The sequence below is a fragment of the Carcharhinus amblyrhynchos genome, chromosome 3 (assembly GCF_965287045.1).
Source record: "Carcharhinus amblyrhynchos chromosome 3, sCarAmb.v2.hapA, whole genome shotgun sequence".
Taxonomy (NCBI): Eukaryota; Metazoa; Chordata; class Chondrichthyes; order Carcharhiniformes; family Carcharhinidae; genus Carcharhinus; species Carcharhinus amblyrhynchos.
In genome coordinates this window covers 71,127,290-71,140,537 of record NC_137326.1, presented here as the reverse complement: position 1 = coordinate 71,140,537, position 13,248 = coordinate 71,127,290, and the positions used below count along the sequence as shown (strand labels likewise).

The following is a 13,248-nucleotide window of genomic DNA, read 5'->3' as shown; positions in this document are numbered from 1 at the left end:
TCAAGCCTTCATCATCAATGGGAACAAAGGATCAGGAGGGTTCTGGATGTTAGGTTTAGGCCAATGCCTCTGGAATAGTATTGTAATTATGAGAGTGGTTATAGCCAGAAGAGGTTTACTGTAAATACACAGTCCACAATCAGTGGATCTCAGCAACGTGGTCTGCAAAGGATCACTAAAATATAAATGTTACAGAGGGTTTCAACAGAAGTATAGCCAAATTATTCTGGAACGACCAACTCACAGACATAAGAGCACACAAAAACAGACATAAGAGCACACAAAAACTGACATTCTGATTTAATTACTGGCTCATTACATAATGGCGCAAATGCTCCAAGTCACCCCAACCAAAGCTTCTGGGCCTGGGAGTGAATAAGTAAAGCAACAGCTCCTTGATTTATATTGAGAACTGCCACCCAGAGGAAGTGCTTGCTTCAAATTTGCTGTTGATCTGCAGAGAGGGAGATTTTTTATAGAGAGCAATTTGAGCACCTAATCTACGTGATGTGCACAAATTTCCAAAATCAAGGGCATCACAAATTTAACATCATATGTGCAGGCAAGCATATTTTGATATCCTTCACACTTCATAGTGAGGTGGTTTACTGGGAAAGAAATGCAATGCCACAGTCAACATCAGCTGTCATTTTGTGAATAACATCATTGAAAAGGTGCACCATCGACCAAAATCAAAAGAAAAGGTTATGCCCCAATTGGTTAGCCTGCTCAGACGAGTAGCACTAACATTTTTCCTGAAAGAAGCAAGTTAAAAATATCCAATCGTGCATCCAAAGTATTGATGCCTGAGGCTTTAATACCTGGGAATGTTATCCCAAATAACAAAAACTTCAAGGTGGGGACAAGAGCAAGGGATGAGGGGGGATGCATCGGGGAGGGCACATCACACGGGGAGGGGGCGGGGGGGTGCGGCGCGAGGGGAGGGGGAGGGGTGAGGAGTGAGGAGAGGGGGTGTCGGCAAGGGGGAGGGGCATTGCCAAAGGAGGGGCAAGGGGTTGTCGCCGAGGAGGATGGTCCAGATTCAATGGGCCAAATTGCCTCCTTCTGCAGTGTAGGGATTCTATGATTCCATGCATTTCCCACTGTTTCAGGAAATCAGCCAGCATAATCAAACGCGCCATGCAGCCCAGACATATTCTCTTACACCTTCTTCCATTGGGAAAGAGACACAAATTCTGAAAACATGTTCAAACTTCTTCCCCTGCTGTCATCAGATTCTTGAACATTTCTATCATATATATATATCTGATCTTTCTCTTCACCCTATCTGTAGCTACAACACTATAAACTGCATTCTTTCCTTTTCCCCTACGTACTTCATGAGCTCAATGGTCTGCCTGCATAGCGTGCAAGAAACAATATTTTTCACATATCCCAGTAGAACATAGAAAAACTACAGCACAAACAGGCTATCACAATTATTCAAATCAAATTTGGTAATGCAAAATTGCCCCTTACAGTTAGGGGAACTAACATAGAACATAGAAAATACAACATTACAGTGCAATACAGGCCCTTTGGCCCTCGATGTTGCGCTGACCTGTGAAACCAATCTAAAGCCCATCTAACCTACACTATTCCAATATCATCCATATGTTTATCCAATGACCATTTAAATGCTCTTAATGTTGATGAGTCCACTACTGTTGCAGGCAAAGCATTCCACGCCCTTACTACTTTCTGAGTAAAGAACCTACCTCTGACACCTGTCCTATATCTATCCCCCCTTAATTTAAAGCTACGTCCCCTCGTGCTAGCCATCTCCATCCAAAGAAAAAGGCTCACACTGTCCACCCTATCTAATCCTCTGATCAGCTTATATGCCTCTATTAAGTCACCTTTTAAGCTTCTTTTCTCTAACGAAAACAGCCTCAAGTTCCTCAGCCTTTCCTCTTAAGACTTCCCCGCCATGCCACGCAACATCCTGGTAAATCTCCTCTGGACCTTTTCCAATGTTTCCACATCCTTCCTATAACGCGGCAACCAGAACTGTATGCAATACTCCAAGTGTGGCCGCAGCAGAGTTTTGTACAGCTGTAACATGACCTCATGGCTCTGAAACTCAATCCCTCTACCAATGAGAGCTAACACACTGTATGCCTTCTTAACAACCCTATCAACCTGGGCGCCAACTTTCAGGGATCTATGTACATGGTTCTCTCTGTTCATCCACACTAACAAATAACTTACCATTAGCCCAGTATTCTGTATTCCTGTTACTCCTTCCAAAGTGAATCACCTCACACTTTTTCGCAATGGACTCCACTTGCCACATCTCAGCCCAGCTCTGCAGCTTATCCACGTTCCTCTATAACTTGCAACATCCTTCCACACTCCACCAACTTTAGTGTTATCTGCACTAATGGTAAATACATGCAGCGAGGAGGATAGGGCCGGGGTAGAATTGTTCATTTCATATTATCTGTAACTCCCACCACTTGCCTGGGCTTGCAAAATCTCAGTAAGTGTCCTGTCTGGAGACAATACATATCTCTTTAACCTGTGCTTAACCCTCTCTCTCCACTCACATTGTCTGTATTTTTAAGACTTAATTACCTGTAAAGATCTGCACTCCAACCGTTATCTTGTAAATTGAGTTTGTACCTTTACATGCCCTGTTTGTGAACAGGACTCCCACTGACTTGACAAAGGGGCAGTGCTCCGAAAGCGAGTGGCTTTTGCTACCAAATAAACCTGTTGGACCTTAATGTGGTGGTGGGAGATTTCTTACTGTGGAATCGTTTGTGCAGGCGCGATGGGCGGAATAGCCTCCTTCTGCATCCGCTATATCCGTCTCTTACCCAGTCTCCCCCTCAATCCCTCCCTCTAATCTCCACTGTGTTAGTGATTCAAAAATACTACGTCTAAGCTCCATATTTCCACTACCCCGGTGTGAGCCGGAATCTGGTTCAACACCACCCCAGGCCCGCTCCGCGTGTACCTGCTTCCGCCATAGCGCCGGCCATCACTGCTAAGTCCCGCTTTCCCTCCCGCCAGCCCCGCCCCCCGCCAGCCCCGCCCCCCGCTAGCCCCGCCCCGCCCCCGCCAGCCCCGCCCCCTCCCCTCTCCGCCAGCCCCGCCCCGCCCCCTCCCCTCTCCGCCAGCCCCGCCCCGCCCCGCCCCGCCAGATCTGCCCCCCCACCGCCAAAACAAGGTGAATACTACATTGACACGAGGAGGAACTTGTTTTTTCTTCATCTTTCCCTTCGGGCAACCCCTTAAATAACGAATATTTTATAGTAAGAAAAGACCACTATGCTTCATTTCGGGAAACTTGAACTTTATGATACCAGTGAGCAAGACTGGGCCCAATGTACTGAGCATATATGTTACTTTTTCCATGCTAACAACATTGAAGGAGACGAAAACCAAAAAGTGATTTTGTTGATAGCATGTGGGGCCCTGACTTTCAGCATGATACAAAGTATGACCTATTCAAATGCACCTGACTCCACAATTTTAAATGAGCTGGCTGACCTGGTTAAAAAGCCATTACAACCCGAAGGTCCCTGAAATTCTCCAGAGACATCACTTCAACAGAACTGGGGAATCTATCACTGGCTCTTGACTACAATTGGCATACGAGGTGGAAAAGTCCACCCACATGCTCTCTGATATCATGGCACTGACACGAATGTATGGAGGGTTCCTTGGGGACCCTAGCTCAACAGAATGCCCGACTTCTACTGGAGGTGTACGCAAACCTGCACTTCATTGCCATAGCTGTGACTGCCTCTTAATGAAATGTTGCCCGACAGATTGGTATGTGGCATAAATGACCTAACAATCCAAAAGAAGCTTTTAGCAGAACACAACTTAGACTAAAAAAAGCCATTGAAATAGCCTTATCACTTGAGAATGCAAAACAACAGGGGAATTTATAATGGGAAACAAAGAAATGGCTGACCACATGAATACATACTTTGGTTCCATTTACATGGAGGGCACAAATAACATATCAGAAATGTTGGGGAATACAAGGTTTATTGAGAGGAAGGAACTGAATGAGATCAGTGTCAATAGAGAAATGGTGTTAGGGAAACTGATGGAATTGAAGGCCAATAAATCCCCAGGGCTTGATAATTTACATCCCAAAGTACTTAAGGAAGTCCTCCGAGAAATAATGAATGCATTGGTGCTCATCTTCCAAGATTCAATAGACTCTGAGACAGTTCCTACAGATTGGAGGGTAGCTAATGTAACCCCACTATTTAGAGGGAAGTAGAGTGAAAACAGGGAATTATAGATGACTTAAGCATGGGGAAAATTCTACAGTCCATTATCAAAGATTTTATAGCAAAGCACTTGGAAAACAGTGGCAAGGTTAGACAGAGTCAGAATGGATTTATGAAAGGGAAATCATGCTGGACAAATCTACTGGAATTCTTTTAGGATGTAACTAGTAGAGTTGATGAGGGGGAGGGAGCCAGTGGATGCGGCTTATTTGGATTTTCAGAAGGCTTTCAACAAAGTTCCACATAAAAGATTAGCATGCAAAATTAAAGCACATGGGATTGGGGGTAGCATGTTGAGATTAATAGAAAACTGGTTGGCAGACAGGAAACAAAGAATAGGAATAAATAGGTCTTTTTCCAAATGGGGTATGAGTGGGGTATTGCAGGGACCCCAGCAATTCACTATATATTTAAATGAGGGAACTAAATTTAATATCCAGATTTGCAGATGAGAGTGAGCCATGAGGAGGATGCAAAGATTGTTCAGTGTGATTTGGACAAGTTGAGCGAGTGGGCAAATGATGGGTTGATGCAGTACAATTTGAGTAAATATGAGGTTATCCACTTTGGTAGCGAAAAATGGGAAGGCAGATCACTATCTAAATGGGCATAAATTAGAAGGGGAATGTTCGGTGAAACCTGGGTGTCCTCATACGCAAATCACTGAAGGTAAGCATGCAGGTGCAAATAGTATCTTGGTCTTCATAACGAGTACAGATGCAGGGGTATCATAATGCAATTATATGGGGCAATTATACAGGTGAAACCACACCTGGAATATTACGTGCAGTTTTGGTATCCTTGCTCTAGAGGGAGTGAAGAGAAGGTTTACCAGTCTGATTCCTGGGATAGTGGGACTGATGTATGAGTCATTGAGTTGGTTAGGATTGTACACACTGGAGTTCAGAAGAACGAGGGGGAATCTCATGGAAACTTATAAAATTCAAAGAGGACAAGAGGAGTAGACAGGGTAGCTGCATAAGAATGTTCCCAATGGTAGGGTACCCAGAACCAGGAGTCATAGTCTGAGGACACAGGAAAAGGATAGCAAGAGTTTTTATAAATATATAAAAAGGAAGAGGCTGGCTAGGGTGAACGTTGGTCCTTTAGAGGATGAGAAAGGGGACCTACTGGTAGGGGATGGGGATATGGCTAAGGTATTGAATAACTTTTTTGTCTGTCTTCACGGAGGAGGACGTGAATAATTTGCCGGGTGTTAGCGATGGAAAGGTGGTAGGACTGGAGGGTCTTAATGACATTACTGTTACTAGAGAGGCGGTGCTCGACAGACTGGAGGGGCTGATTGTGGACAAGTCCCCAGGACCGGATGGATTGCATCCGAGGGTTCTGAAAGAAATGGCGGAGGTGATAGTGGATGCCTTGGTGGTTATTTTCCAGACGTCGCTGGATTCCGGGGAAGTGCCAGAAGATTGGAAAACGGCTAATGTTACGCCGTTGTTTAAGAAGGGTGCCAGGCAAAAGGCGGGGAATTATAGGCCGGTTAGTTTAACGTCTGTGGTAGGTAAAATGTTAGAATCCGTCATTAAGGAGGAAATTGCGAGGCATCTTGAAGGGAATTGCTTGATAGAGCAGACGCAGCACGGTTTCATTAAAGGGAAGTCATGTCTGACAAATTTACTGGAGTTTTATGAGGATGTGTCTAGGGCAGTGGATAGAGGAGAGCCGGTGGATGTGGTCTTTCTGGATTTTCAGAAGGCGTTTGACAAAGTACCTCACAAGAAGTTATTGCAGAAGGTCGAGGGACATGGAGTTGGGGGTAGGGTGTTAGCGTGGATAGAGGATTGGTTGTCAAATAGGAGGCAGAGAGTGGGGGTCAACGGGTGCTATTCGGATTGGCGGATGGTGACTAGTGGAGTGCCCCAGGGGTCGGTGCTGGGGCCTTAGCTTTTTACCATTTATATAGATGATCTGGAGGAGGGAACCGAGTGTAGGGTGTCGAAATTTGCTGATGACACCAAGATTGGGGGAACGGCAAATTGTGCGGAGGGTGTGGAGAGTCTGCAGAAGGATCTAGATAGGCTGGGCGAATGGGCCAGGAAATGGCAAATGGAATTTAATGTTGGCAAGTGTGAGGTGGTCCACTTTGGTAGGAAGAATGGTAGGAAGGACTATTACTTACGTGGCGAAAAACTGCAGCAGGCGACGGTGCAGAAGGACCTCGGGGTCCTTGTGCATGAGTCGCAAAAACCCAGCTTGCAGGTGCAGCAGGTGGTCAGGAAGGCGAATGGGATGCTGGCCTTCATAGCGAGGGGGATTGAATATAAAAGTAGGGAGGTCTTGCTGCAGCTGTATAGGGCATTGGTGAGGCCGCAGCTGGAGTACTGTGTGCAGTTTTGGGCGCTGCACCTGCGCAAAGATATTTTGGCCTTGGAGGGAGTGCAGAGGAGGTTTACTAGGCTGATACCGGAGTTGAGGGGATTGAGCTATGAGGAGAGGCTGAATAAACTAGGCTTGTACTCGTTAGAGTTTAGAAGAATGAGGGGAGATCTCATTGAGACGTATAAGATGATGAATGGGATGGATAGGATAGAGGTGGAGAGACTCTTCCCGCTCAAAAAAGACAGTAGGACTAGGGGGCACAGCCTCAAGATAAAGGGGGGGTGGTTTAGAACGGAGTTGAGGAGGAACTTCTTCACTCAAAGGGTGGTGAATCTCTGGTGGTGGAGGCTATCTCGCTAAATATTTTTAAGACACGGGTTGATGGGTTTTTGATAAGACAGGGGATTAAGGGTTATGGGGAGAGGGCGGGAAAGTGGAACTGAGCCACGACAGATCAGCCATGATCTTATTGAATGGCGGGGCAGGCTTGAAGGGCTAGATGGCCTACTCCTGCTCCTATTTCTTATGTTCTTATGAAAACCTTTTAGGCCACAGATGAAGATAAATTTTGCCATTCAGCCTATGGAATTCACAACAGAAACACTGAATGTTTTCAAGAAGCAGTTAGATATAGCTCTTGAGGTGAAGGGGATCAAAGGATATGGGGGAAAGATGGAGTTAGGCTACTGAGTTGGATGCTCAGCATGAACATAATCAATCAGAGCACGCTCGAAGGGTCGAATGGTCTCCTCCTGATTCTATTTTCAATGTAACAAGAGGCTCAGGAATTATAAGGGGCATCATGCAGCAATGTCCTCCAATTAGCGGGAGGGATCTGATGTAATCAGTTCTCTATAGAGATTGTTTGCGTAAATCATGTATTAATCATAGAATTCCTACAGTGCAGAAGGAGGCTATTCGGCCATCGAGTCTGCACCGACCACAATCCCACCCAAGCCCTATTCCTGAAACCCCACATACTTACCTTGCTAATCCTCCTGACACTAGCATCAATTTAGCATGGCCAATCAACATAACCAGCGCATCTTTGGACTGTGGGAGGAAACCATAGCACCTGGAGGAGAATGTGCAAACTCCACACAAACAGTGACCCAAGGCCAGAATCGAACTTGGTCCCTGGTGCTGTGAGGCAGCAGTGTTAGCCACTGTGTCACCCCTTTCAATATAGGAACCCTTGTATCATCACCAAACAATCAAGGAAAGGACGACTCCAAGAGTATTAGAGAACATGCTCCAGAAAGGTGCAGTTGCTGGAGGATGGATTATTGCAAGCATTGTCAAAGAGCACAGTCAAGGCAAAGTTTCAGGAGCAAGCAATACATGTGCTGCTTGGCGTAAAAGCAGGGCCAATGTTTAAGCATACCACACAGATATCCCTTCTTCCAGAAACAGGGGCATCATGACTGAATTGCATCAACACAACAAAGTTGCTCCAATAATGGTGGAATTACTGGTGAATCTCTTGAAGATGGAGGTAGATACGGGAGCTGCAGTCTTTGTTATCAGAGGACAGACATATAAGCAACCCCAATTTGGAGTCCAATTCCTGAGTTTGAAAGACACAAAGGCCAGACTTGCCACATACACAGGGAATCTTCACGAATAAAAGGCACTAAAATGGCTTCAGTAATGTACAAGCGGCGATTGGCTTATCTCTCACTCATTGTTGTACGGCGGCACGGACCAATCCTTATAGGGAGAGATTGACACCAGCAGATGTGACTAAACTGGTTGGAGATCTTTAGGCTAGGCATGGGACAATTGTACAAACTTATCAGTTTTCCAGGAAGATCTGTGAAAAATTGAAAAAAAAGGGGCCCAAGGCCAAGATTTTCATTGACCCCGATGCTACATCTAGATATTTCAGAGCAAGAAATTTAGATACAATAAACTTGCAGCTGGGCTGTGCCCATAGTCCCTGTTCTTAAGTCCAATAAATCAGTGCATCTTTATAAGTACTATAAATTACTAGTTAATTGGATCACCATACTCGATAAGTAACATGCCCACCTAAATTTTCACCTGAAGAGAGAGAAATATGCTTTTCAAGTGGCTGAATTAACCTATTTAGTCTACTGAGTATGGCATGGGGTTACATCCAGTAGAGGATAAGGTAAATAACATCAAGGAAGCAGCAACCCAAGGAACACCACAGAATTAAAATCCTCTTGGGATTCATCAATTATTATGGAAAATTTATTCCGAACCAGTTTCCATGCTTCTCCCCTTGCATACCCTGCTATAAAAATACCAGAGATGGTCCTGGGAAGCTTCGCAGGCAGATGCTTTATCGAAAGTCAAATGTCAGTTATTGTCCTCTAATTTACTGGCCCATGTTGACCCTTACGAAGTACTTATATTGACTTGTGACACTTCCCCATACAAGATTGGAGTGGTGCTGTCATATTGCTGGAAAGGCAGGATGGAAAAGATTATTATGTACGTGTATAGGACCTTTCGGATGTGGACTGAAGGTATTCTCAGACTAAGAAAGAAGGGTTGGCAGTCATAAGAGGTGTGAAAAAGTTCCATCAATGTGGCTATGGTAGACATATTTCTGTGTTACCGACAATAAACCCTTGTTGGGCCTTTTCAAAGAGGACAAGGCAATTATTGGCAGCCTATGAATACCTTTCAGAACACCATTCTGGGACCCAGATAGCTAATGCCATAGGCCTGGCTCCTTTACCAGCATTGGAAAAGGTTGTCATGGCTTTAAATTTTTTGGAGACCCTGCCAGTGTCCACAAGGCAGATTAAGACCTGGACCCAAAAGATCCAAACTTAACTAAAATCAGGCACATGATCCTATACAATGGATTCCAAAGGCCAACCTCCGAAGGAATTAAACCCCACCGTATTAGCTTAGTGTTGAGGATGAGATTATTCTTTGGGGATCCTGAGTCATTGTTCCACCCCCAGGACGACATCCAATATTAACAAAATTACATAATGGCCACCTGGGAGTATCAAAACAGAAAATGCTGGCTAGGAGTTGTGGCTAGTTGAATGGTCTTAACTCTGAATTACAGATTTGGTGAAGTGATGTGACCTCCCTCGGTCTCCCCACACCCTTGTTCGATCGTAGGTATGTGTACATGCAGACTTTGTGGGGCCCTTAATGGGTTTGATGTTTTTAATCATGGTAGACCTACACTCCAAATGGTTGGAGGTACACTGCATGGGCTCTACGACTACGATTGAGAAATTATGACGAAGCTTTAGTACACATGGAATACCAGAAGTCCTGTTTTCGATAACAGCACGGCTTTTATGCGCAGTGATTTCCAGAATGTCGTGCTCTCTAATGGCATCCAACATGTCTGAACTTCAGCTTATCACCCCTTGTCGAATGAATTGGCAGAACGGCTGGTCCAAACCTTCAAAAATGGTACGAAGAAACAACTGATGGCACCTATAGAGATCAAATTGGCATGATTTTTATTTGATGAAAAGCAGTAAACCTGAGGATTGGGAGCACTTCAAAATTCAACAAAGGAGGACTAAAGGATTGATCTTTATCTGAGGAAGGGTGACCTTGCTATAGAGGGAATGCAGCAAAGGTTTACCAGGCTGATACCTGGGAATGACAGGTCTGACACTTGAGGAGAAACTCAAGTCGGTAAGGATTGCATTCATTGGCGTTTAGGAGAATGAGAGGGGGTCTCATAGAAACATATACAATTCCAAAGGATAAGGCAGGGAAGATTCAGAAAGAATGTTCCTGATGGTAGGGGAGTCCAGATGTAGGGGTCATAGTTTGAGGATAAGGGGTAAACCTTTTAGAACTGCAGTTAAGAGAAATTTCTTCACCCAGAGAGTGGTGGTGAATGTGTGAAATTCACTCACACAGGAATTAGTTGAGGCCAAAACATTGTCTGATTTCAAAAAGAAATTAGATACATCTCCTGGAGCTAAAGGGATATGGGAGAAAGGCAAAATCAGGATATTGAAGTTGATGATGAGAACGAATGGCAGAGCAGGCTTGATGGGCCAAATTGCCTACTTCTGCTTCCATTTTCTATGTTTCTAATTTAATTGAATCAGCTGAAGCCTGGCATACGTGATGTTCATGATCTCTGGAGGAGGCGAGGATGGATCATTCATTCAACACCTCTGGCTGAAATCACAGGAATCATAGAAACCCTACAGTGCAGAAGGAGGCCTTCCGGCCCATCACGTCTGCATCGACGACAATCCCACCTATGCCCTATCCCTGTAATCCCACCTATTTACCCGCTAATCCCTCTAATTTACACATCCCGGGACACCAAGGGCCAATTTAGCATGACCAGCCTACCTAACCTGCACGTTTTTGGACCATGGGAGGAAACCAAAACACCCAGAGGAAACCCACACAGACATGAAGAGAATGTGCAAACTCCAAACAGACAGTGACCCAAGCCGGGAATCGAACCTGGGTCCCTGAAGCTGTGAGACAGCAGTGCTATCCACAGTGCCACCATGCCGTGCAGCTGAAGATCCCAACCAAACTTTACAACCATCCAATTTTGAGAAAGCAGTCACCAGTAAGTAAGCATGTTTTCAGGTACTGATACAAATGGACAATTGGAACAGAAATCCCTTGAATTTTCTGATCTTTACTTTCCACACCCCTTTGAATCCTACAAAGCTAGAATAGATCACTAGGTGGCAACCACTTGCATATCTCCGCTGGTTAGCCCACTGCTTCATATGATGTGTGGAGCGAAGGAGCCCCTAGGAGAATCTTTCTAATACATGGGCCGGAATTTTCTGCCATTCCCGCTGGCAGGATCATCCAATCTCACTGATGGCAAGGCCTCACTGTGAGTTCCCTGACAGTTGCAAACAATGGGAAACTCTGTTGGTAGCGGCAGGACCATAAGATCCCACTGCCAGCCAATGGCGGACCACCTCCGCCGCTGTGAAATTTGTCACCAGGGCCGTGGAAAATCCGGTCCATGATCTATGAAAAAGGACATCAAATTTTTTTTTCAAGCAATATCCAAATCAAATGCTATCAAATGCTTTACAATGTCATGCAAAGTATCACTGGGAAAGAGATTGATTACATAATTATGTATCTCCCCCCCCTTTCAAGTGGGATGGGTTCAGCAGTCTTCTAAGTACCTTGATACAAACCTTGGAGCTAGAGTACATATTTACTGAACATTAGAGAGCTCAATTGACCAGGGCAATTCAAAACACATGCAACTATTTTTGTAATGCATGAATGTAGACAGTGTGTGTGTGGGGACTTGACTGAAAATCAGTGACTTGTTGGTTAGTGGGTCCATGGGCATTGGTCACTCTTCACATACGAGAGTAGAGAGAGAATATGTGGGCATAAGGCACAAACTCTGATCTGTAAGCTCATTCTGGTCTAATGTAAATATCTGGAAGGTAGTGGTAGTAAGTTCACCACATTTCTTTGGAGCTAAATCAAACACTGAATTTTCTATCAAGGAGGTTCTCAGTTTTAGAGTAAATTGTTTATCAAAAGTAAATTTTCAGTCTTGCATATGCAAAATTGTGGGTTTGAATGTCTAATCATTGTAAATGCTGAAAAAGTAAAAGCTTCCACTAACCATGATCCTGAGGCAAAAGGCACCTTATGAGTGTGGAATTGGTTTCCTGAAGCTTACGGATCAATCCCTCTAGTCGTTTTACTCGTTTCACAACCCGACTGCTTTTCTGTCTCAAGTGTTTAAGTTTGGTGTTCTTTTTCATGAATTGGTCTTTAAGGAATGCATTGTGTGGTGGGGACAAGCAGTAGGAGTGCAGCGAATTGATTAGTTTACATGCACCAGAAGCAGATGGGGTAGCATCATCAAGAGATGGAACAGTGCCGTCAATCAGCAGCCTTTCAACATAAGGAGCCTGGCCGCCATCAGACTTCAGAGTGCACTGCTGTTCAACAACTGTATACTCAACTGGTTCAACTGGCACAGAGGAAGACTGGAAGGTGACACTACTTTCATCAACCACAGAAACTCTCTGAAGCATATGATCACTGTCCACAGTTAAAAAACTGGAGTTGAGAAGCTCAGTTGCTTCACCATCCAATACTTCAGAGGTCAGGTTGCCACTGGACGTCCTTTCCTGATTCACTGGAGCCTGCTGCACTTTGGCTGCACTCTGGCAACAATTGCGTCCACCATTTATTTTCTTCTGATTGTCTGAGAAGTGAAAGATGGAAGGAACAGCATTGAATTTGAGTCGATGCAGCTGGTCCTCTTGGCGCTTCTGAAAGCTATCTTTAGTGAAGTGAACGCTGCATAAGAAGGAAAATTTGGTTGGTCTCCAGTTAGTCCGCCCAACAGCAGCAATCCATTTTGCCAAACGTTTAGCATCTTTCAAAGGGAATCTGGCAGGGAGAAAAAACACTGAAAATAAGGGCCACACCCTCTAATCATCCCTTTCAACTGCATCTTTCAGTTTTTACAAAAAAAATACAATTACTCTTCCAATATCCAGAACATTTTCTCTAACTAAAGTTAATAAGTAACCCAGAGCAAAGGGGCATAACCTTAAACTTAGGATAGGCCATTTAGGGTGACGTCTGGTAATTACTTTACACAAAGTTTAGTAGAAATTTCTCTCAAAAAGTTATTGAGGATAGTGGTATGGTGGGGGAGGGAGGTGGTGTT

The 13,248-nt window shown here is 44.6% G+C and overlaps 1 protein-coding gene across 3 annotated transcripts in view; it reads right to left on the bottom strand.

Moving 5' to 3' along the window:
* The window catches only part of thap4 (THAP domain containing 4), a 55,444-nt gene that overhangs the window by 30,779 nt on the left and 11,417 nt on the right, over positions 1-13,248 (bottom strand). Inside the window, exon 2 of one of the 3 annotated variants that reach the window (XM_080185191.1) lies at positions 12,187-12,965. In XM_080185191.1, the coding sequence (XP_080041317.1) occupies positions 12,187-12,965 (779 nt within the window). Of the gene's footprint in view, positions 1-2,211; positions 2,444-2,962; positions 3,010-12,186; positions 12,966-13,248 lie in introns of those variants that run through there. The other 2 variants (XM_080185204.1, XM_080185197.1) reach the window with 2 other exon arrangements.